At 38.5% G+C, this 26,859-nt stretch overlaps 1 protein-coding gene across 4 annotated transcripts in view; it reads left to right on the forward strand.

Annotated features, from left to right (window-relative positions):
* LOC122529070 (hemicentin-2-like) overlaps window positions 1-26,859 on the forward strand; it is a 242,492-nt gene that overhangs the window by 165,817 nt on the left and 49,816 nt on the right. For all 4 annotated transcript variants that reach the window (XM_043654851.1, XM_043654852.1, XM_043654849.1 and 1 more), the window contains 3 exons: window positions 5,168-5,297; window positions 11,917-12,128; window positions 12,849-13,166. In XM_043654851.1, coding sequence (XP_043510786.1) covers window positions 5,168-5,297; window positions 11,917-12,128; window positions 12,849-13,166 — 660 coding nt within the window. The remainder of the gene's footprint in view (window positions 1-5,167; window positions 5,298-11,916; window positions 12,129-12,848; window positions 13,167-26,859) is intronic.

Genomic DNA, 26,859 nt, shown 5'->3' on the forward strand with positions numbered 1-26,859 from the left:
CGCGTCCTAAACTCATCGATTAAGAATTAGTGAAACTCAGGGGTTATTTCTCATTGAAAATAACTTGTGCCACCCCAAACTACCCTTTCATTATCAAAATCATCGATTGATAAAAAACTTTAATCGCCATATTAAAATCACCGCAATACAATCATTGAAATATTACAACTGAACTGGTCCATTGGTAGAAACGAAAGAGCCATTTTTAATAGAAAACAACGTACACTAATTAGTTTCTGAACCCTTCGTTCATTCCCTCACGAAATAGCTAAAACTCCCGTTGTCAGATAGGAAATTCGATCCAAATTTACCTCGACCAAAAATTCCAGCGGTCTGTCTAGTTCACAGCGTTCGACGCTGCGTGTGTAGCGTGCATCGTAATTTCGTTCCCGTTGCCGAAGAATCCTCGAACGCCCACGTCGTTCCCGGTACGGATCGATGCGGCGACTCGTGCGGTTCGTAAATAACCTTTCTACCCGGGAAACGAATCCATCAACGGGCCTCTCGCTTCTTAACTAGCCAACTTCGTGGTAACATCAAACGCAAAACACCGTGGCCGCCGCCTTTTTCCATCTGCTCGCGGTTGGTTTCGGGGGCTCCCGCCTCCCCTAACTGAGTAACCTTTCCGTTTCCACGAACACGTGGTGCACGATGTCTTGAATCTCAAGGATGATCGCCTTCGGGGCGAGCGTGGCCAGGATACCCACGTTTCTCGCGTTTATTTTCTTTTTCCCCCGTTGGAAACGCGTAAATTTCGCTGGCCTTATTTCTCACTGGCGTTTCTCGTTCCTTTCCCGAAATGAAATATAACGTTATTCCACCGGCACGCCGCGAATCCGCTTCCGCTCCTTGCGTTCCGCGCATCACTACCTCCCTCCCTTTTAGCGCGGGATCTTTCGGTAATTTATCGGCGCGCTCGGCGATCTTTCATGCAATCCCGAGCGTATACATCGAAAGATGCCGTAAGTCAACGATAACAAGAGTCTTCGATTTTTGTCTTGCGTGCTCTCGCCACGACGGTTCTAACGTGCCTGGGTATCCCAGTTGTGTGAGTTGTCGATTTGAATTCCCCGCTTCGCGGTGAAAAATTTCACGCGATGGTCATATAGAATATTTGACTGGGGTCATTTTTTTTCATTACGTGTAATTATTCATCATTGTCAATTGGGGGGGCATTCTATTTAGCGAAAAATCTATTTTCGTTGTCACAACACAAAGGAAATTTCAAGTAATTACGGGGCAGAACATAAAAGGAACATACAGTATAAATACCTACGTACTATAGACAACAGAAGAGATTCATCTTGTCGTCACGTTTCTTCACAGTCTTCTCCATAATTTTCGCCGCTGAGAAATTGTACAAAAGAAGAAAAGAATCGGTCAGTCAATCGAGCTGCCCAATTGCATTTGCAAGTCTCGGCGGTAGATTCACTTTCAGCCGATAAACTTTCGGCAAAAGTAATTAAGATCAGTCTACCCTAACCGGCGAAAGTTATGTTGCCCCCGATATTCGATAGTCGATCGACCGGACACGAAAGCGGTGGTCGAGCTTCAATTATTGGAATCTTACCGCGACTCACATGGCATAGCGATACGAGTTTCGCGTCTCGAGTCTATGCTAAACTGCATAACAGGATAATGGTTGCTAACGTGTGGTATTTACATACGTTGTATTTATACTTCGCGTAACGACAGGAAACAGCCAGGAGGAAACGATTCAGTCGCCAGTAGCCAGACAGTGTCTTTTATTTCACGAACTTTTCCCTTCTAGCTCACGATCTCTAGAAAATGTATGGTCACTCTTGGTCTGTGGAGTTTAGTCTCAGCATTTTTCTTGTGATAAATGAAATTGTTCTACCGTAGCCTGGTACTTGTCACTTCGTGGTCTGTGTTTATCTAAAAAGTTTGTTCTATGCTACGAGTTGAACGAACTTTGCCATAAGATTGTGCTTGATGCTTACCAAGCGTGTAAAGTGTGTCGTTCTTTCATTTTTCATTTCATTCTCGTTTTAATTTAAAAATTATCAGATGTTGATGCAAGATTCGAGGAGGAAGCTCTTGATGATTGATCAATGACGCCATTGATCTTTTGAAGAGAATAAGTGTTTTGTCTCAGAGGAATTAGTTATATAATTAAATTTATTAATTTCACCTTTCCTTTTTTTAGTAACTTAACTTCCTTCACTTTTAGTAATTTATTTTACAATAAAGTGCGTATTATCGCATCTTAATTCGTTTAACTTGACGCGAAACTTCTTACAAGTTTTCAAAAGTTCGAAATTGACAATCTATTTAATTGGATGAATAATTATATGAATAATTACAAATTCACTTGATAATACATGTTTCTTTTTATATAATAAGAAACAAAGAATCCAAGTTGTTGAATAACCGATACGTGTACCTATATTTCAAATTATTGTTACTATAAGCTTTATTCCGAGTCCCAATGAATCAAAAGAAATCCTCTCGGATATATGTATATGCGTAACAATGGCTCTAAATCTATCTAATCGAAAACCAATACCAATTCGAGCCATTAATTCTATTCAAGAAATCCTTCCCAAAAGTCAATGGATATCCCAGGAAACGATATCATTTTAGAGAGCTAAAATTAAAACCTATTGTTTCTCATTGCTTGACTATTTTATTTTCACCACGTTATTAAAAAGGCGTATCCTAATTTTATTCCTGAGAGTTAAGAATTGGACTTTACTATATAATATTGTTTATCTTGACGAATTTTATTCGACTGCGTGTTTTCATATATCTGCAAGAAACTTGAAGATACAAAATTCCACAGAATATTCAACGTGTAATCTTTTCTGTGATACTTGGTATGTGAAAACAATTTTCTATCAAGATTTGATCGTAGGTATCCTCAGATATACAAATTTGCATAAATTTCGTTCGAGAATAAACGATCGATAAAATATTATAACAAACTAGTAACTCGAACTTCTTGAGTTACATGAGACTTCTGGAATGTAATGTTACTAATTGTAATTTGCAACAGACTAGTCAAGTAAATACAGTAGTTAGAGTAAAAACAGCGTGCAAAGAATTTTTGTAGCCACTGCAGATAAATACAGCGCAAACAAAATTATCCCCGCGCTTTCGCCATAATCTCTGCATTTACCCCCGCCGATTCTCAATGTTCAATTTGACAACGGAATTCACGGGAACTTACCCGGCCAACGGATATTCAGTCAGAAGTTTCCAACGGTTCATCTCTAGACACTCATTCGTCTATCTTTTTCTCTATCTCAGTCGGTTTCTCGACTTTCGCCGTTATGTTTCCGAACTTGCAGAGAGCTATCAGCGCCTCGTGGCCCAAGATGCAAATCCACGTAAGTGCCGAGCTTCTGCGATCGCTCTACGGAACAGTGTCGTTGATCGATGATATTCTCGATGAATCCACAGTGAAATCGTTAATTTCCGACCGACAAACGTGCGGTTGATCCGTGTCTTAATTGGTGACAAAGTCACCGTCGTGACAGAAACAACAGCGAGTTAGAAAAAAGACGAGCGAGTTGTTCGAATTGTATTTCTCTGTCTGCTTTTTAATAATACGTACTGCTTTTTTTTTTAAATCAAAAAAGAAGCAACTTTGATATTAGTCATGCGATAGCTGTTGTGTTTGAACTCTGTCCGATCGATCGATGTTTATGAAATCGAACCAATAGAGGATGAGATGAGGGATTGGTACGTCGCCGCGTAGCTCGTTAAAACGGTGATAATTCCATCTGTATGTAAATCTAATCGGGTAGACATCGCGCGACGAGGACATCAAACCTCTGTTAAGCGCAGCGTGCGTCGTCAACCAGCAAGACGACGACTTGGCCCCGTGTTAAGTTCGGTCGGAAAACCACGACCTCAACCGTCAGCGCGTACGTCACCGCAGAATTCTCGTGTAATGAGACCTAATCCCAAAGGATGTCTTCGTAACTCGCGTGCACCACCTTGGCCCTGCCTCTCACCGGGTTTCTATTACCTTGTAAAACCATCCTACCCATCCGCCAAACGAACGCGGTTAATTATCCTACGCGTACGTGCATATTTGAGAAGGTTTGCCTGTGTAATCGCGCAACTGGGAATTAACGTGATTTTTACATATAACTCCGGCGAATACTTTCCCCGCGGTATGTGATTACTCTAGGAAGCTCTTTCAACGTGCAGTGATAATTAGACTGCTCTTTCTCTCTCTCTTTTCAATGTAATTTCGTGTCTTTATTAAGTGGATCTGGTGAGATCTATTAAAAATTTTGTACACTTTTACATAAAAATTCGCATTCTGGAAATGACTGAATATTTATATTCGATGGAGAAATAAAACGATATCATTTGTAAATGTTTTGTAATTTATTTTCTCGACAGTAAAATGCATGACACGTGTACACAAGGTAAAAGGTTCATTGAGAGATTGTAAACTTCTGCGTGATTACGGAAAATTTAAAGATGCGAGAACGAGGAAATTTTTCATACTTGTTTACAACAGTTATTTAATTTAATACGAACGCCGCGTACATATTTATAAAGAAGACTTTTCGGTTACATGGCAAATCGATAAGATTGATTAATGATGAGATTAGACACGTAGGGGTCGCTGGTATAAGTTCGAATCGATTTCGAAAGAAGTTCTCGCTTATACTCTCAACGTGATTGATGTCGCCTTGAAAACTGATTAAAATATTGGCTCAGTTGCGAATAAATTGGTTAACAAGTATCCCAGCGTATGATTAATTAAAGGATAGATTTGTTTCAAGTGTAATTAATTATCGAATTTCACAAGGCATGTTTCCATTTCACTTTCATTCTTCTTAGACTTTACAAACGTTAATTAATATTTAAATTATCCTATAAAAATATTCTATGGAGGAAGTATTACGTTCTACAATGTACAATTAAATACAATAACAAAGCTTTCAAACTCTCTCGAACCTTTGATGAAACAAACTTTTAAATTAAACATTACATCAGGAAATATCTGTTAATCATCGCTTGAACTCATAATTGCTTTGATGTTGTATTAATTAAAACTACTCCGAAAGAATACTTGCCAAGTATGATAAAACTTTCGAATTTAATTATTCTCGGCGTTTTTAATATAATTTTTATTACGTTGCGGAACGACTCGCTAATAACGTTTCGTTTTTTTCGTTTACAGTTCCGGTCATTACTATCAGCGGTGTTGTAGGGAACAAAGTGCATCTTCCTTGTGATATTCGTTCCAACGACAACGACGAGGTCAGCATGGTGTTCTGGTACAAGGAGGGTGCCGGCGAACCAATCTACAGGTGAGCTTATCACGTGCATCAAATAAATGCAACACAATGGCAATTTTGGCCAAAATGGAAGAGACACTTTAATATTAAATTACTTGAAAAGTAGGACTAAAAGTGTCGAATGTTTCAACAATTTCCTAACGAAGTTACACACACCTGCGCGGAAAACAATTTTCCTACGTCGAAGCGATATACGCCCAATAATCCCCGCTAGCAAACAACACGAAAACACACCGGTGGAAAATCGAAAAAGAAAAATCCTCAAAAAACCAGCTTGAATAACGAGGAAACACGAGAGAGAACTACATTCATCCGGTAACTCCTATCCGCCGATAAAAATCCACTGTAATCCGGAATCGTTGTAAAAGCCCATCCCCCTCCCCTCCCCCCTTTCTCCTCCCGCTGAATTCGTCAGAAGCCTTTATAAAACCAGGCAACGATTACAAAGATATCGCCGGGCGGGTTACGCGTCGTCTGAAAATTCACCCCGAGACCCGATAATCCGGGAATATAAATTGCCTGGAAGAAATAAAACAGGCGTGGGCCGCGGAAGTGGGTTGGGCGGAAGAAGGGGACGGTCCAGAAATTCCTCGCGTTATTTTCCACGGTGAACTTCATTTGCTCGGCGCGAGTTCGCTATTTCGCTTCCGCGGCCCGTGAAATTTTGCATATAGAATGGTGCTTGGCCCGCAAACCTTCGAAGCTCGTCGCCACCGCGAAGAGGCGCGACACTCTCTATCCAAAGAGGGTGGCAGTCGAGGGGGTGGTAGTCGACGTCGCTGCCCGTCGGGTCATATTTAAGAAATGTAATAAGGTGTAAGATATGTGCTAGGGGTGGCGATGCATCGTCTCGCGCTTCTCCCACCACCTCGCGTTTTCTCCTCCTTTCTGTCGCGGAGGAAGCAGAGCGGGTGAATATACGGTGAAGAGGGGTGAATCGGATGGTCGGGGGTACGGTTCGTCGCCTGTTGTAAAGTCAGTTTAATCCTCGCCGCGCGAGGGGGAACTTTAAATTTAGAGGCAGACAGACACCCCTTGTATCCTACTCGACGAGCTTTCCTTCCTGTCCCTCCCCCGCAACCTCCGCCGTTTCCTCGCGCTGAAGCAGTAAAATATTTATTACGAGACGCTCTGGCTCGCTTATCATGCATGCGCCAGACTGTTAAAGACGCGAAATTGCGAATATCGTTTCTTTTCGGCTTTTCCTCCTGTTTTTCCTCGATATTTTTTATCGTCTCGCAATCTGTTCCTCGTCTAGACGAAATGTGGAAACGACGATGAGTCTTTTTTTCTTTTCCTCCCCGGCTAGGATATTTGAGAATTTTGTGAATTGCTTATTCAGGAATTTTCCTTTTGTTTTTGAGGTATTCTTTTTTAGAATTTTATAAATAAACAGAGTACAACAGAATGTAAGGTATAAAGATACTTTTGCGCGTACAAGGAATACCGAATTGCAATAATTTACCTTGAAGAGTTTGATGTATCATGTTTCAGAAATACAAGTCTCTACCTCGCGTGTGATCATTTTCAAACGGTTGTAAATTATTTGCGAATTAATTATGCGAGATATCTAAATATTTCGCGTATAAACACACCAGACTAGGCCAATTATTTCATTTCACACATCAGGGGTGCTTTTGGTTTCCAACGTGGCGCGATAATTCGATTAATAATCCGCCTGATTATGTATGATCTCCCTTAATCTTAATAATCGGTTGTTACAATGTAACGAAACGTCAAAATATTTCATACGTAACGTACATCTATATTTCTATTATAATTCATCATATTTATATCATTTCATATTCATTTGTCCATGAAAGTTTAAATTTTTACAACATTCTATGTGCTGTTTTATTTATACATCACACGCATCCCGTATACTTTTTTCAGTCTTTGACTTTCAACGTACGCGCAAAAATTGGTTTACCACGTTACCAAGAATATCTTGGCTAGCAATTGCACATCCGTTTCACGCGGTTTGCATAATACCTTGCGGTTTATCAATGCACACCGAATTTATTCGTTCGTATAATACGGGGGAATAATAGCCCCTGAGATTCCGTAAATTAATGCCGGCATAATGAATACGTGCATTCTAAAGAGAACGCGGACACCACTCGTGATTATGACTAAGCACTGTTATGCCTGATAAACAGGGGTAATTTTTTGACTAATCCAACGAAACGTAGCGGCGCCACCGCCCTCAGGCAAACCCATGTCGCCCGAGATAAGCGCCTGGTTTGTTTTATATGTAAATCCACTCCTCTCTACGTCGTAAAACTTGCACGAATTACGATATTATATTTGGAGTCTCTTCTTGTTTTTTTTTTTTTTTTCTGTCTGGTTAAGTTGACTGAGTTGTTAACGCTTCTTTTTTTTTTTTTTTTTTTTTTTCTTTTCTTCATCCGATCGTTCCTTACCTCGTCCGTGTTATCCGTGTCGCGTAGTTGCCACTTAATCTGACTCGTAATCCCGTTACACTGATTTATTCGGTCACTTGAACGTTTCAACCCCGTTAGGACGAGGCTGGTTCATTCGATTCTCACGAATTATCGATTCATCCACTTCGTTCTTACATCTCTACGTTCCCTCTCTCCCTCTCGTCGTCCGCCATTTTCCTTCGTTATTTTCTTTCGACTTAAGCCGCCATCAGCCTTTTATGAAATTTCCCGTAATATTTGCGCGATCTCGGAACAGCGACGTGGAATTGCTCTTAAGGGACATCGTTTCATAGAATTGAATCTGTCCAATTTCATTCGCCGCTCCCCCCCCCCCCAGAAACATTTAAATCGCGTGTATTATACGAATGACCGTCCTAGCGTCGTTCTCCCGCGAAAAGGGTTAATCGCTTGCTGTCGAATGCCGTACGGAGAGGCAAAAAAAGAAAAAAAAAAGATGGGAGCACGTTCTGGGAAAAATATTGAGAAAATAGTGAACAAGATGTAAATTCTTTTTACGATGCGTGTAATTAAAAAAAAAAAGTCAATCAGTAAAATAGAATTCCATTTACTTAAATTGACTCCATTTATTTAAATTAGTTCATTGACTTTTCTCTGACACTCTCCTGTGCTGATTTTTCGTCCATACAATAAAAGTTTAGCCAGAGAGAATCCATTTAATCGACTAAATGATGAAGTTTCCTTTTGATTAAATTTATATGTATGTATTATGTTTGTACTTCTTTTGATTATATACATCATTTGATTGTGTACTTCTTTATGGAAAGTTCACTCTTTCTTTGCTTCTGCGCTTCATCGTTCGATTCGATTTGATCTAAGAACAAAATAATATCAGTAAATAGATAATGATACGAACCAATAAAATTCAACGCAATTGGATGCCAGTGGATGAAACAGATGTTATATTTCAGTCGATATTGTTAAAATAATAAAAATACAATTGTCAATTATTTAGTTTTGATATGATACATCTGAGAAGACACGAGTACATAGTATTGATTGTCTCATTTTTTGAACAACAACAATGAGACAATCATTGATACATTTCCAAAGCGATATAAATCTTGCTAACTTGCTAATTTCCAACAAATTCTCAAGCACGAAACAAGAGACAAACAGTCGTAGATGGTCAGGAATAATCGCGGAAGTGAAATATCAAAGAGCCGTACCGTGGAGCACAACAGGCCAGTTTTTGCGATACCGCGCCACCATTCCCAAGTGCACCGTCGATTCCCGCTTCGATTCTCGAATCCCCGACGCTCCCGTGATTTCCAATAAAAACCGCCGAGCAAAGAGGGTGGTGTTCTCAGGGAGGATCGCCTGCCTCGATTTCCATGCAACGCCGCGTTCGTGAACGTTCGATCGGCGATTCTTCTTTCGTAAAATCTCCGCGAATCAGCCGGTGTGATCGACGAGGCACGCGAAAGACCGACCGATCGATCCGAAAGATTCAGCCGGCAGCCGGAAGACTGATAGCTGGGAATCGCTTTGCAGGGTTATCGCTCGTCGAAAGAAGGAACCCGCGCGTTATGTCTGTGAATCGTTTCAGCATCGATGGAAAGCTGGTGATTTTCTGAAAAGAGGCGAGAACGCGGGAATATGTTGAAACGCGCGTACAGGGTGGTCCACTTAAGTGTAGTTAAGGTCCGCCTTGAATGAACAGAGATGAGTGTGTATAAATGCATACGAGTTTATTTAGAAGTTTCAAGTTGAACTTCAATTGCTTCAGCACGCAAGATTTATTCAAGAAACGCATTTCTTTCTCAGTTGCACGACATAGTGGACAAATGTGTACAGGATATTGACCCAAATAATTTTATAAAGAAAATATTTTCTCCTCTGTCGCAGTACAATTTTCATTGTCGTATTTGTTTGTAAGAGGAAAAAAAAAAAGGAAAAAAAGAAATCGCGCAAATCATTATCACAAAATGTGTTGTACCGTGTCAAACATGCAAACTTGTGCTATCCTTAAAAAGAACACAACCAAAAATATTTATACGTGGATGTACGAAATTTCGAATCCTTTGATCCGCGCTGAAAACGTAACGCGATAAATCGCGAAAAAAAAAAAATTGTCTCGAAATGGAAACACCCTGTACATTTAGTGTTACGCGTGAAGTAGGTATCAGTGCGTTGCGTCGGTGTGTGGAGGAGTCCTAAGGGGCCGGCGTTGCGGCCCTAGGGCAAGCAACCGTACGGACGTCCGGACGGCAGCGGCACGTCACGGAAGCGCTTTCCTCGTCTGTTGGAAGTGCGAAGTGGAAGAATTAAATCGTATTTCAACGTCAATGCCGCGGAAGCAGCCGGCAGAGTGGGATAGCTTTGGGAATACTCAGTCACGAGCGGAAATCCGAACTCCTGTGCAGTCGTGGAACGCAATTTAACTTTTAGTCGCTCGTGAGGAACCGTCGGTTTTCATGCTCCTCGGCCTTCTACCGGTTTCCTCTTCTTTCATCCTCTCTCTCTCTCTCTCTCTCTCACACACACACACACACTCACACGTATACACATTGTCTTTTGAACGTTGTTGGGCGATCAGGTGACAGGGAACAGGTACCTAGAGATGACGAGCGAAAGGGATAAACGTTTAACGTTGTTCGTTTCCGTCCTTTCGAAATTTCCATTCTCTCTCTCGTTGCATTCGCGAGATCTCCTTACGTTTAACTGCTTCTCGTCGGTCCTGAATGTTTCACATGCAATCACCTCCGAGTTATAATTTCGTTAAGCTCCTTTCGCTGAGGATCCACGACGACGTGGCGTTGGACCCGACCACTTTCATGGCCTACGTGAAACAAACGAGTTACACGTGACTTTGATTGGACAAATGTGTCTAACGCTAGATGATAGTTCAGTCAGTTCTTGGAGCAAGTTTCACTGGGGTCAAGTTGTATGAAGAATTTAGAAAATGTAATTTCTGTTACGTATAAAGAGACACGTGAATTTTTGTGATGAAATGTTTATAATGCAATAAAGACACTAAATATAATAAATTTATATAAATATTATAAATATTCTACGAAAGATTATTAAAAACTCTATTAATGCACGTCCGTGACGAGTGTAACTAATAATTATTCAAAGATACTCTTGAGCATAAATTGGAACGTCGTTGCTAATTTAATCAGCACGATTCGTTAATAGTTTAATCCTACGGTACGTGCTTCTTCTTTTATTAAACATTCTCCGAAGTTTAACAGAGGAATGGCGTTCAAATGTACTACAAAGAGATTTTTAAGAAGTTCACGTTCCCTCTGCGAGAATGTTTCTGCCAGATACGAGTTAATACTAAAATCCCATGAGACTGGAACGAGAATTTTCATGGAACAAGCACTTGTAATCTCCGAAGATCCGACAGTCGACAACGGTCTTCGAGTCGTCTCGCGTCGTAGACTTTAGTTGGTGTAACGTGCGAACTTGCGAACATGCTTGCACGAGCTTATCGCTCCTCAAATCTCCGACGATTCCGCCTTCGATCTTGTTACGAATCTTGAAATCATTGGCAACGCGATTATAAAGTGGATAATCTTGTCTTCTCGGTCTAATTGAGGGAGCTTTCGTTCCAGAAAATAACGTTTCCAATTATAATCGTGCGAATATTAAGTGTCAAAGTGTCTTGTCTCCTTGTTATTAAGGATCGTTAACTTACTGAAAGAGTAACAACCTGATACCTAAATCTGTAATTGCAAAATCTAAAATCTGATCCAACCTTGTAGTAAATTGGACTGAACGTCCAACCTCTGTAATATTGCCGACACAGTAAATTTTAATAATACAGAATAACACGGAATATGATATTTAATATTTAATAAAATAACATAGTATATATATTATTATATATAATTATACATATATATATAGTATTATTCTTTTTAATAATCATTGTGTTTAACGATATTATAATTCAATACATCGAACATCTAATATTTCATACAAATTTGGAAACTTTATTTAATAAGATTTCATGGGATATTGAAATAAAAAGACTGTAGTATAACGAAGAATTGGAGAAAAGTTGTTTCTTTTTGGCACGGTCCTCTAAAATTCAGTGAGCACCTAGCGATAAATTTGGGCAATTCCAACAGTTAAATTTGAAAAGTTGTTGTTTCAAAAGTATCGTGTAGATATAGAAAGAAATAATCATTTGCTACAAAGGGACCGATGGTTTTCAGCTTCGACGTTCGTGGTCGTCGCCAGTTCAACAACGCTCTCCTCTGGTCGTCGCCGAAGGCACTGGGACCAAGAGCTTTTTTTATCGCAGCGTCGAATCCTGCTCACCTCAGCATCGATCGGCTAGAGACTAAGGACGAAGGGATCTATCGGTGTCGAGTGGACTTCAAGAATTCGCCGACGAGGAAGCAGAAGATGAATCTGACTGTTATAGGTGAGTAGCGTGCCTTTCACTTGTCAGAAATTACTGTTACTTATTATCTCAGTGATGAGTAATTTATGACGAAAGTTCATTAGCATCAGCAATAATAATTTTTCAATGCCAATTGAGTTGCCAATTATATCACCAATTACACAGCTTAACTATAGAATGAAACTTTCTTTCGTCCGAAACATCTTCGCCTCTCTAAATTGTCCACAAACGCGTAAAAATCCGATATAACCAGCAGCACCGATCACCAGCGGCCAATCCATCGTTCGTGAAATCGTTCCGTATTTCTAGCGACGAGAAGAACAATTAAATATCCACCGATGGACATAAATAAATCACTGGGACGATCGAGACCCGGGCAATTTACCGTTTTCACGCTCGCGCAAATTCGAACGCTATGCACCGGCCCCGGCTGCTTTTTACCCCGTTCGTTTCCCCCGGTCTCCGCGTAATCGTCGACAAAAGAGTATTCACCGAATGGTAAATCACTCGCATCAGCGGAACTCAATTGGCCCTAATCAATCTTTCACGAGTAAATCACGCCGGCACGCAGGCAGCGCGATAGATCAGCCATTCTCAAGCGGCGGACAAATAATCAATCCGCATTTCCGCTGATTCAATCATGCTTCTCTCTGTGTGTACTCGTGCGCGTGTGCGTGTGCGTGTGCGTGTGTGTGTGCGTGCACATACGTACGTGTGTATATACGTGTGTATTTCGCGCAGTACCTCCGTCGAAGCCGGTGATACTGGACGCGGCGACGAGGGACATCTCGAGGTTAGAGGAACCGTACAACGAGGGGAGTGACGTGAACCTGATTTGCGAGGTACGAGGTGGCAGGCCGCCCCCGAAGCTGACGTGGTACCTCGACAACACCGTGATAGACGAGTCCTATCACTACAACGCCGAGTCTGGCCTCACGGTTAACCGCTTGTCCTATCCTAAAGTTGGAAGGCAACACCTCAAGGCTCGTCTAATCTGCGAGGCCAGCAACACCAACCTCGTGCCGCCGCAGACCAGGCTGGTGATCCTCGACGTGAATCGTAAGTTGTTGAATCTTATCTGCGGTGTTATTTAAGTTCCCTGTCGTTGGATTTTAGCCATTTAGCGTGAGGGTAGTTCGTTTGGAATGGAGAGTGTCCGTGGAAACGGTCTGTGGAAACTCTCGACAACTTTGTCAGTTTAAGTTTGTCAGAGACCGTCGTTTGACACGAGGGAAGGTTAAAATGTTTTCGAGTAAAGGAACGTTCCGAAGATAGAGAAAGATGTCAATAGTTAAGTGGAGAAAATTAGACACTGTTTGTGGAAATGATCTTTGCCCTATATATAGGGTTAAACTTTTAATTTGTGTATATATTTCTGGCGATTCTTCCTTCTTCCTCGTCTTTGTCCATTTTTCTAACGAACCTGGTGCAGCAAAATAGCTTGTCAGGGCAACATTCTGTTACTTCGTGCGTATACTTCTGCTTCGAAATTGTCGAACGCTTTTTATTTTCAATTTAATAAGGTTTTCAGAGTAAATCAAATAATTTATACAATTGACAAAACAAAAAATATTAAAGTTAAATTTCCACGTGCGTTTTATAATACAGCTGTCAAAGTGTCTACGCATTATATTTAATTTCTCGACAATAGATAATTTTTAGACAAATGTAGTTCTTGTCTCGTGAATTTTGAACGGAAGTGTATGTAACAAAACATATCCTGTCGACAGTTTTCCTAAATCCCGAACACTGTATTGCAATTATCATGGCGGAATCGTAACACCAATGACGCCAGTTGGAAAGCATTAACGCAGGCAACGTTTCTTGCGATCTTTGGCTCGCGTTGTCGGAACTTTCACAACGAAATTATGCAGAAACCAGTTGCTCATGCGTCGGATTAACGCACGGGTCACGCGACTTATACGCTTGACTCGTGGCAGACAGTCTGGCTTTCTATGGTTTCGAACGAGGATACGTGGCAACTGAGCCGAACAAGACCGATTAAGAAATATTTTTCTCGTTCGAGAGTTCATATCGCGATACTGAATCATTAGAACTCTCGTGCTGCGCGAGTAGATTTTTTTTTCAGTCGTGAAAAGCAAGATATCAACTGTAATAAAATACACGTAGATCGAATATGTGTATTGATTAAAATTTCTCTACTTAACAGATAATTGTTAGGTCAATTTATATGAAACATTACTTTTTTCCTTTTTTATAAAATTGCATAAATGTCACCAGTTTTAAAATTTTTTTAAAAATAATTTACGCATTAAAAAATTATCTAGACGATCTCTTTAATTTTTTTTCGTTTAAAATGATATCTTTGACAATTTTTAATTTTTTTTTTTTCGAAATAATACAGTACAGAATTACAGAAATATTTTACTTATTCACAGAATAGATATTTATTCATTCATGAAAGGCAGAATGCACTTTTATCCATAAAAATGTATAAAATATTCCATGTATAGTACGTATTACAATATTCAGTGAATGAAATTAATTTCTTAGTGGAAAAGATTCTCTGATGTTCGTGGATTGTACATCAATTGGTTGTACGTTGTCCATTTATCTCAAATGTAAATACGATTGATTTCTGATACGATTGAATATTATATATAGATTTTAATGGAACAACGAGGTAGCTCGATCTTGACAATGAAATAGTTTTTAATATTGCTCTTTTATCATCTCGGCTCACTTTGCGCTACAACTCGCATTACACTTTCATTTAAGTACACATTTTACAGCGACGTTATTACATTTTCTGTCATTTCCAAAGACATTCGACAAAGGAGAAACAAAGATAAATCAGAGGAATTACGAACGAGGCGACTTCAAATATTCCCCGCAGCTTTATTGTACTCTCAACGGCAAATTAATCGCGATGAATAATGCGACTAATATTACTAATGAACACAATTGGTTATTGTAACAACTTCCAACAAATCTGCCACTGTAAAACACACGCATATAATATCCGCAATATATACGTAGTCAATTTTCTTTCGCGCGCGGGCGCAAAAATAAAATAAAAGAAATCACTCTCGAATTCGAACGTCCGTAACTCCCAATGTGAACATCGATTAATTCTCATCCTCGTTCGAAAAGGAAAACCTTTCGAACGGTTTCGTCGCCAAAGGCGGGCACGCGTTCGTGTCACGAAAGAAAGAAACAGAACTACCAACGGTATGATCCCCGCACGGCTATCGGAATTAAAGTCCAATTCCGGGTAATCTGAAAGGGAATCGGAGGAAAATCCAGCGTGCTAGATTCCGGCGATAAACGCTTCAAAGTAATATTCTCTCTCGGCGCGCGGGCGCCAGCTGACCCGGGGCGTTTGATCGGCCTCTGCCCCGGTTATCGTTCCTATCTACCATCGCGGTTAAACAATTCTCCACGACGATTTCTCGGACCTGAGCCGAGCCGACGTTACGTTACCGAACCCCCCTTGGCTACTGAACGCCTTTTCACGTGGTCCTGCCAGGACAAGGTGTTCACGCGCTGAACCTATTAGTCGTCCGCTGGAGATTGGCCGGGGAAGATAACAGTAACGCCTCTCGCAAGACGGATCAGTGGATCGCGTGCCTTCTGGGACCGCGGCTTCGATTCCGTGTTCTCCTACCGCGAGAACTCTTGGCGTGTTCAGACGTTGCCGGTCGATACCTCTGACGGGACGTCGTCGTCGTCGTCGTCGTCGTCGTGTGTGTGTTACACCGGGTGTTAGACGGGGCCGTGATAAGATCGGTATGGACAAAACGGATTGGAAATATTGGGCAACCGAGAGAGTAGGTTACTACTCTACCACGGGAAAAAAATTGTACAGAAATATTAAAAGTCTTGCCGATTCTTTCCGGAACAACTGAATCTACGTAATTTATAATTGAAGGATTAATTATTATTATTTTCACTTGAATAAAGAATTATTATTATTTTCATTTTTATTTTGATTATTGTTACAATTATATTTGTAAAAAGTTTTTATTATTTAAGACTTTTGATTATAATAGAATTTTTACATGTAATTTTTATTTTATTTATTATTATATATAGATATAGGTCATGATTATTTTTTTATGTTTTTAATATTTATGTGACGGTATTTTTTGGATTATTGTTATCAATTAGAATAAATTATGAATTGGGCCATTAGAGAATAAAATTTTTAAATTTATTTTCAATGGTTGAATTAATTTGTATGATTTATTTAATGTTAGTTATTTGTTTGTTTGACTTTATTTTACGAAATTTAATATGTATAATGATAATTCTTTTTTTTTTTATTTTAATTGATTAAATTGAAGAATAATTTCTTTAATACGCAGTTTATACATCATCGTCTGTATATGAGAAAGTTTCATTTTTCATAATTTTTTGTAAACAAGTGAAAGTCTTCAAACGATGACAATATAATTGTGCGTACACTCGATATTGAATTTTCCAGGAAAAAAAATCGTACGACTACAAAAATTCGTTATTACGGAACTGAATTTGTATAATAAATGTCACTGAGAGATATCAGTACTTTTAGTTTTACATTGTATGATATAATTTCAAAATTTCCTGACTCGTTTCTAATTTCTAATTTCCACGTGAATTTGTCATGCTGTCTGCAGATCGTTTGTTTCCTCAAAATAACTCGTTTGAAACTTGTATTGCTCTCACGAATCTGATGAAATCTGAACGATAATACCCAATGAAAAAAAAAAAATATATATATATATATAACGACGAGATATGTAACCTCTGTATTCGTACAGAACACATCGAAGAAATGCGCGCTCGTGCAACGTGCACGGCACGCGTTTAGGTGTTCGCAAGCAACGAACCATTTGGGGTGACAAGATGTATTGCTCAAGCGGTGGCTGAAGGTGTTCTCACTCCCTGAGAACGCCTTAGAATCGCTGCCTTACTTCCAAGAGTTAGAGCCAGAGTTGGACTTAGGGCTGGGGAATCGTAATTGTTACGAGGGGTAAAACTATTGAAACCGGACGATAACGTTAATGCAAACACGCGTAAAACGATTAGTTTGGGTTTGCGGTTCGTGCTTTCTACTCGATCGTCGTTATCTGACCTTGCCGATCGAATGTTCTATAATGTTCTTGATCTATTCTCTCGATCGTTAGACTGCGGATTTTTATGCAAATTTATTTCGTCTTTTTTTTTTTTGAAACTGTAAGAGGAACTAAAGTTTTACTAAAAAAAAAAAAAATTGTATTTTATCTTTCATTGATATTGATATTTTGATCAGAGATGGAAATTTAAAGTTAAATTTTATTGTAGGAAAGGGAAAAGATAAGGGAATTGAAAATGAAGACAGTTTATTGTTTTTTATTTAATTTACTTAGTAACTCAATGCAAAGCATGCATCTCGCAACTGTAGCTTTTGATGCTTTAACATCAGTTTTGTTTTAATTGAAATCGATATTTTTTTTTTTTGGATCAGATTCATTAATGTACTTTCGTTTCAGTAAATTGAATGAACCCTCTGTTTATCTTCCAAGTGAATTGAAAATGTGTAATGAAACTTGGAGTATTGACCACGGATTTTTGACACCGGAAAACTAAATTGAAAGTGCACGTTTTAGTAAAGTAAAGTAAAAAATCAACTTTACCAAAGTAGAATTTGCAAAATGACACATACATCGAAATTTGTAAATAAGCTAATAATCTCAAGATAAATTTCTTTTCATTGGGAACGAAATTTTTGCGTTTCATCATTTTGGAATCGGCCTTAAACGTCACTTTAGTAAAATATTTGAAAGACATTAAAATGGTAAAATATCTAGAAAATAATCAATTGGTTTAAGTTTGTCAATCTGTGACCAAATGAAAAATCACTCACAAATGATTTATCTCATTTTTACAATTCGCATGCTGCCTTTAAAACGAAAGTATCAAATTAGCTAAAATTCTTTCCACCTGTATTCCGATAAAATTCTTTTTAAATCACTCAAAAGAAAGACACCGTCATTTCGAATACCATTCCTTGTAAAATTTAATAAATGAATCTTTTTTATCACGTTAATAAATTTTCTCGTCCAAACTTTCCACGATTCGTATAAATCCGTGCTTATTTGCACACGGCAATAGGACGATCGAACAGAATAATCGAAGATCGCGAGATTCTGCTGATAAATTGACGATAATATTATAATCAAAGGAGTCGGAATTCCTCCGGCTGTAGGAAACGCGCATTGTAGGAATCAATTATCCCGTTTCACAGAGAGCAGCGGTTCCCCTAAATTCCTAATTGACAAACGTGACTCGAAGCGCGCGCGCTACGACTCGACCGAGGCCCATTTGATTAGCCGGCGCCGAAGAACGGCTGCAAATAAATTTAGATGTACGAAACACGGCCTGTTTGCGGCCGGTGTAGATCTCGATGATGCCATTGCGGCCCAATGGATACAGAGGAAAGTACACAACCGCGTATAATTTCATGTATATCCCCTCGGGTGATAGCTATTAATTCGAAGCATTGCCAGCCCAGGCCCGTAGCAAGTTTCATTCAATGCTACATACGTATAATAATAAGCATCCGCGTTTGCGGTCCCGGCTAGTTTGCCCGTCTATAAATTTCTCTCTTAATTGGTCAGTCTGGCATTATAGCGTTGTCGATTCGATCGCCAATTAAACGTCCATAAGCGATACACTTGTTCGACTCGGTCAAGAAACTGTTCGCTCTCCCCCCGCGATTTTCCTTCGCTGCTTTTCCCGGTTTTCGCCTTTTCTTCGTTCGTTTCCCGGAAAACGTTCCACGAGGGAAGTTTATCGTTTTTCATTAAAGTGGCCCCGGGTCAGCCGCGGCGTTTCTCTCCCCTCTGCGACCAAGTTCGAATTTCGCTCGATGACGGAGCCGGTGCCCGAACGTATCTCATCTTTTACGGCTTCGGCGTTACGTATGGCGGTCATTAATACAGAGAACGCGAGGGAGAACGATAAATTGCCGGGTAATTGATAATTCATACGATTAGAATCTTCTCTATTGTTTCAAGAGAGAAATAGCAGCGATCGTTCATTTTGGTTTATCTGCGCGAGTCTTCGCCGGGAATCTTTGGTTCCTCCGAGATTACGTGGATCATTGACTTCAATATCTGCGTAACTTTCAGAAAGATTATCGTTCACTTCAAAGGTTGTGTTGCAGTTTTTCTAGTATGATGTAAGATATTTTATTCCATTTCTCTTTATAATTGGATTATTATTTGACCACTCTTTGTCCTTTATGAAAAATCTTCAGATAATCTGTATTTTCACATTTTTGAAATTACTCGATAATTACTCGCGATCGAATATTGAAATAATCGACATTCCAATATTTCAATAACTTCACATATCCTGCATTTGAACGAAATTTAACTAATTACGTACCTCGTTTAAAAAGTCACAATTTATAATTTCAATTATAATTTCTCAAATTTGGATCTATCTATTTATATCAGTCGTGGCGTTTCAAATTTGGAGCGTACTTTGCAGCTGTACAGGATTTCTGTCAAGCCTGTGAAGATCCTCGAAATTCTTTCAAAAAAACTTGAGCTTGAATAGTTTCTATTTCTTAAATTCATATTTCTGTTCTTTTATTTGAATCTTGTGATTCTATGAATGAAATGGAAGTTTTCTCAGAGAAACGAAAGTGGTACATGTAGACGTATAATCATAGATTATATTTGTGTCCTATGACTGTGACTAGATTTCTAAGGAAACCTACACGATACGTAGAAGGGAAAGTAGAACTGTAAGACACGTCTATAAGCGATAAGAAGTAACTGTCAATTGTCTACAACCTGCTCAATTTCGTTGCAAAGGTACTGACGCTGTAGGAAGGGATTTATGCTAATGTTAATCCTGAAATTCTAAATAACTACAGTTCGAGTTACGTAGATTCATGAAAGTGTTCCAATTACATTATAGATACATTCGATACTTTAATGTATCAGATACACGTGAAATTGCTATGATTCCTACTGAATAGATTGCAAACTCATAGTTTTACAAACATAGTTTCAAAAGAATTGTTTGTAAAACGAAAACATTTGTTTCATTCACTAAATATTATACATAGCACTCTATAAATTTGAAAATGTACACAGAAGCAGTGTAATGCGAGTAGTATATATTTCGTGGAGACTTAAATGGAATTTAAACAGTAGTTATTGTGGATAGATTTTTAACAGTATTTCTTTATCAAGAAATTTAGTAAAAATTTAGTAAAAAATTTTTAAATAAGTACAACATCTAATGAATTTTATTGATTGATTTTGAAATTTATTTCATAGTCGACTAAAACAAATTAATGAAACATTGCCAAAAGTATATTAACCACTATTAAGTGGATCTTACTTTGAATAAACATGTTAATTTCTTGGAATTTTTCTTAGAATTTTTTCTTCTCACGAAACACACTAACGTGCAATTGATTACTGCAGACATAAGCAATAAAGATTTATTATCAAAACGACGAAGTGTCCCAACATTCTAATCTAAGTGAATAGTTGGCTTGATCACTTGCACGTGTTAATTCTGTTAGAGAAATTCAACAAATAATTACCGTTTAAGTGCCTAACCAGAGGGCAATTTGCGCAATACGCTGCCAATTAAGGTTTAAAGACTATCATAAACGGCCGCCGTATTATTGATAGGCATCGCTACTCTGATCGCCGCTAATTCATATCCGGTTGATCTGAATGCTTGCATGAAACATGTGCTTGTACGCGGCTATCCGTGACTGTGCAGATACACCCCAGCCACATTCGCTGGCGATATTTACCCACGCGTGGTGATGCGTGTCGGAACTGTTAGCGGGATAATAATTAATAATGGACCCGACGTGACGCGCCATTGTGTCCCTTTTTTCTTCACCAAATGATTCTACTTTGACCGCGAGAAATTATCTTGTTATCGCCTTTTCTCTTTTTATCACGAACCGTAATCCTCTCTAGGCAAAATTTTTCAAACTTCACGGCGATTTTGAACTTTACGCGTTCCATTTTTATGTCACGTAAGGAGTGTTTAATTTTTAGAAAATATTGTTAATAATGTGTTCATTAGATATGATAAATACAATATATTGTATTTTACAGTTTTATACGATATTATACATTGCAGATATTAAAGTGAAATCGTGTTTTTCTTTTGTTCTGTGTAATATATTATTTACGTTGTTCGAAATTTTTTTGTCAATGATATTTGTCCTTTTTTTAAATATTCTAAAAATATTTATTAGAACACGAAGGTGACAGAGCAAAATTTATGTTTTGCTTTAAATTTAAAAATGATTACATTCTTCTTCTTCTTCTTTTTTTTTCTGAGGATAAAATTTTTGTGAAGGATAATATTTTTTTGAACTACGCTGAAAGCTGGAAGCTTATAAATGTAGAATCAATAATTAAAAGGCGTTTTCAAAGTTCGCAGCTTTTGTCGAGGACCCGCCCGTTCCTCGCCAAGGGAGAATCTCAAAATATAATACGAGGGCGGCAGATGTGACAGCAAATCAATATTGAATCTTTAGACTAGTCAATAAGAAACTCTTTCATGCTTGAGCATAATGTAGAAAGATTGTATTTCTCATTGAGACATTCTTGTACGAACTTTATTAAAAGGATTTTATAATTATAAAGGTAGCAAACTTGAAGGGATACTAATAAGTCTTAATACTCATTTATTTATTAATTAACTCACAAAATTATTCGATTGTATTGTAAAGAACCTGCTATAAGTCTATAAAACATATTGAAATTTAATAAAATTAACATTGTAGCGAAAGATGACTACGTTTGATCAAGTTTGAAATCAATCTGAAAATGTATATAAAATATTTGACGTGTATCTAGTACACACGAGTCGGCGTCATAATGATAAGAATTCAAAAGTATGGCTCCACTGAATATTAAATACTTTCTTCTACATTTATTCTTACACTTGTTTCAAGCTTACCAATATATAACAGTCCTGTTTCGCTGTAGCGTTAAAATGTTAAAACGTTCTGTACAATACAAAATGTTCCAATATTTTCGCACGTATCTTCGTACCTTCGAATCAATCTATAAAACGTAACGCGAGTTGCATCGAAAACTCGGAACGTAGTAGATAAGCGTGTAACGAGTGGTCGACTCCCAAGAGAATTACTCAAACAGAAAACGATAACGTCACGGTAAACACGCGTGGCGACCGACATCACAAGGTAGATCGTGCAGCGCCGACTATGCAGGTGTTAACTCACGATTTCGATAGTCAGCGTACATCTACGTAAACGATGGACAAACGCATCGGCAAGTCAATAGAACGTGCGATCGAAGCTTGCACGTTCGACTAGCAATCAGATTAATGATAACAGCGCGAGTGTAAACTCTGTCGCGAACTTATGTCCGAGTGGAAAACGGCGCTAATTGTGCGCGACAGCATTAGCGAGTACCATTAACGTTGGCTTGCCGTTGTTCGTTCTAATTTTTTAATTTACAGCCCGTTATTTGTTATACACGAAGTTCAGACGCGTGCGTGTCGCGTTGAATGTGGGACGTTGCGTTTTCTCGGAAGGGGATTGAACGCCGGCTGCTGTTTCCTTGAATTCGCCTCGCGTTCGCCGACTTGAACATTCACTTTTCAAATAACAGCGCCGTTACGATATCGGGAAATTAATTAAACGGAAGAAACGTCACATTGACGCGACATTGATTAATTAATTCTTACGCGCTATTGATCGTGCACGAGATCAATAGCTCCCAATTTGATATTCATCAGCTGTTCCCCAGCCTGCATTACCTTGTACCTCTGTTTGATCTTATTTAATTTGATATTTTAAATTCTTGTTGAAACAAGGACAATTTGAACGTCACTCGCGATAAATATTTTCCTGCAATTTTCTAGATCTTTCATTGTACTTAAATTTCAACCCGAAAACCATCGAAATGATAAATTTGTAATTGTTGTTAGATATTCTATGCGTTGCATTTTCAAAGATTGATGAATCAAAAGCTTGTATGTTTCTATTGCATTATGAAGATTTTGTATTTTTTAACAAATACAAAAATACAATAATAAATGAAACAATAATATAAAAATTTCACGCTCTCTAAAAAATATATCGTCTCGCATTTTTCATACTGACTATTCCGAAACGTAAGATCAAAAAGATCGTCGAACGAAGCGGCGCAACAAAAGCAGTAGAAATCAGAAGTTTCGTTGAACATTTTCAAGCAACGCAATCACCGACGAAGTGCCCGCAGTAGATTTTTTTCCTAATTGATGGCAAAAAGTACAATCGACTCTCCCTTGTTTCTTGAAAGGCAGGAAAGCGTGATCGCGATGCAACAACACGCGATGCTTCGTGCGCCAAACGATACAGCCTTTGATTTCAGCTTTGCCATTCTTATCGATGCTTGATACGTGTTCCTGACATGTTTCGCACGAAACGAACTTTCGCGATTCTTGTCCACGATTTTCCAAACATCACGGTCTAATTGAAAGTTGAAATTACCACTCTCGACGTTAATTTCACCCTATCTTATCACTTTGTCCATTTTTTTGGATATTTATATTTAACGAAAAGAAATTGTCACTGTTTCGACAATTGTAATGTTAACCTTCGAATACTGAATGTTTTTATACTCGCACGCATTGCGGAAAACTCAATGTACAAAGGTACAAGGTTAAGATTATTGAATTACGCGTGATGTCTGCTTAAAAATCCTGTGTCTGAAAAGTGAAAACGCAATCCAGATTGAAAATTATACCTTTGAGCCAAAATTTTGTTATGCGACATCTTTGTTGAGTCGGTAATTTCAGTGAAATAATCCAACAACAAGTGGAGTAACCTTAAAAGAGTCAGACGCAGGCAAATACGTACAAAGTGCACGCTTGATTATTCGACAAGTAGAGTAACCTTCAAAAAGTCGACCAAGTACTATGCTTACACGAACAACGAACATACGAGAAGCTTCCAATATCATCGAGTAATTATCCAAACCGTCTACTAAAACAAAGTATACAAACGAAACTACACGCTAGATTATTCGACGAGTGAAGTAACATTAAAATAGTCAGACGCTGCCAGATTCTGATTGAATATATTGTACAAATCATCGGGAAATGAAGCCAATTAATCTAAAACGAGTAGTTATCAAACGAAACTACACGCTAGATTATTCGACGAGTGAAGTAACCTTAAAACAGTCAGACGCTGCCAGATTCTGATTGAATATATTGTACAAATCATCGGGAAATGAAGCCAATTAATCCAAAACGAGTAGTTATCAAACGAAACTACACGCTAGATTATTCGACGAGTGAAGTAACCTTAAAATAGTCAGACGCTGCCAGATTCTGATTGAACATATTGTACAAATCATCGGGAAATGAAGCCAATTAATCTAAAACGAGTAATTATCAAACGAAACTGCACGCTTGATCACTTTCATCGATATTAAAAATAAACAATTACTCGCTCTATCGTGGTAATACCTTAAATAAGTGAACTTAAATAAATGATGTTCATTTACCAATAAATCGATGGAGAAATCGCCCGAATGAAGATCTGTAGAAACGCGAACGTATGTATCTGTCTATGGCGGAGTAGAATAGGACAAAATGGGAGAGGGGTGGGGGAGGGTTGGCCGAGCGACGAGAAGGATTGCCATCGTACATAGAGTAGCAGAGAAGCCACGAAACGGAACGGAGGAACCAATTTCAGAGAAGTGGCTACCGGCTAATGGCAATTAGGGGTTGTACGAGTGGCTGGTTGCGGCAGCGCATAAGCGTGCGCTGGAATTTACGAGGCAGACCGCGCGATGGGCAACGTGATATTATGGATCGCGCTGGGTACAACTGGCCTTTTGTTTTCGGTCTCGATCGTTATTAAATTTCGTCTGAAGAACGACCGACGAAATGCGAGCAGTCGATAAACACCTCGTGGGACGCGAGACGAGAAAGAATCCCCTATCTCTTTTCTTCGCGGTCTTGTGATAGATGTATTCCTCGAGGGAAGTCATTCGAAGTGATACAAATAATGATAAAACAAACCTTGTCTCGAAGAAATACTTTTTTTTTTGTAGGATTTCAAAATCTGAGTTTACTTTAATCCTTGCGTGGTAGTGTTACATTGTTATTTACCCTTGTTCTTTCAATTCAGAAGCAAAACTCGATTACGTTTTAAATAGTATCTATCGTTAAATTATAGATCATAGACTAGGAATGAAGTAAAATCTTTACCTTATTTTTTTTATTATCTTTAGTTATTCTTAATTGAATTAAATAAGAGGAAAATCGTTCCAAGACGCTCTCACGTATACAAACATGTTACTTAAATCGATAAAACAGACGCGTCGCAATTCGTCGATTCAATTGGACGAAACGTTAAAGCGATGAAACAATTATCCGAAACAGAATGTTGCAGCGGCTCGTTGCCGTCAGACATGCCTTATTCTGCGTGATTAAGGCGATCCAATATTGCATGCAATAATTGCAATCAATAGACGTTCCAAGATTTATCGTTGATGGAAATGGACAGGCGGTACATATATGCATTTACCGTGACAGATGTATACGTTCCAACCTATGAATTTCCGTAGGCAACGCACAAGCGATGACGTTAATAGGAAATTCAATATTCACTATCGTTCGTCCTGCAAAATCGCTTGGATATAAGTAGCCGCCGATAATTGCAACGAAACGTTTGCACACGTTGTAAAATCTACGTGGTGCCTGCTCAGGTGTATGTTTAATGAAAAATAAACATCGTCAGCCCTCTATGTGCTAAAATACAAGTGCGTTACACAGATTTCAAATGGAACTTTCGATTAAAAGCTGTATGATAATTTTTGTCTTCAGACGCTGTGATTATGTAACTATTAAAAATAGACACGAATACAATAACGGTTGGAGAACCGTGAGAAATAGAATTTTCAGTTGCAAAAATTACGTGTGACATAAACTTTTAAAATGAAATTCTTAATTTAGATAGACGTTCGTAAAATTTTTTTGTTTCTTACAGCTATTAAGAGCAAACGCGAACGGAGCAAGAGGTTGTGGAACTCTACGATAACATTGTTAAAAATTTAATTCTCTGTCTGTAATAAATCTTTGCTTTAAGAATCCGTATTGTTAAAAAGTCCATGCACCGAAATTACTATCATTTTTCAAAGTGTGTTGCGAAATTTAATATTCCAGAGACGTGTAGAACTTGCTACGAAGATTAAAGCTCAAAGTATGGGAAGTTTTTATACTCTCCAAACGAACTACTTTAATAATTAAACTTGAGTGATTGAATAGGTTCAAGAGTGACAGGAACGGATCATACGTTTAATTCAGAGAATACTGTGAGGCGTGTTTCTTGTCGTTCAAGAAACCCCCGACTTTATGTCATTTTTTGCATATATTTAAAATCGCTCTATCCAATTATTTGTGTCAAAATATCGGAACAAAAAGAAACATAGCATTCTTAAATATCGATATAATCTGGCAATTTCCTTCACCTTCATTTATTATTCAAAAAATCCATTAACTCTGCCACGATCCTTGAGTGTATACTTAGAGATCAATTTTACGCTCAATTTGACACAGAAGAATAATTTACAATGTCTCAAGGAACTTTCTCACATTTTGTTAAAAATCTATTAGTGTTGGAAAAATGTGAGTTACGCATCGTACATTTTTATTTCTTTGTTAATCGTAAAAAGATTTTCGCTATTTAATTTCGTAAAAAAGTTTCACTTTTTCCGCGTTTGTTCTCCGCTTCCTCGGGCAACTACTGTTCTCT

Source organism: Frieseomelitta varia, unplaced genomic scaffold (assembly GCF_011392965.1).
Source record: "Frieseomelitta varia isolate USP_RPSP 00005682 unplaced genomic scaffold, Fvar_1.2 scaffold_277, whole genome shotgun sequence".
Classification (NCBI taxonomy): Eukaryota; Metazoa; Arthropoda; class Insecta; order Hymenoptera; family Apidae; genus Frieseomelitta; species Frieseomelitta varia.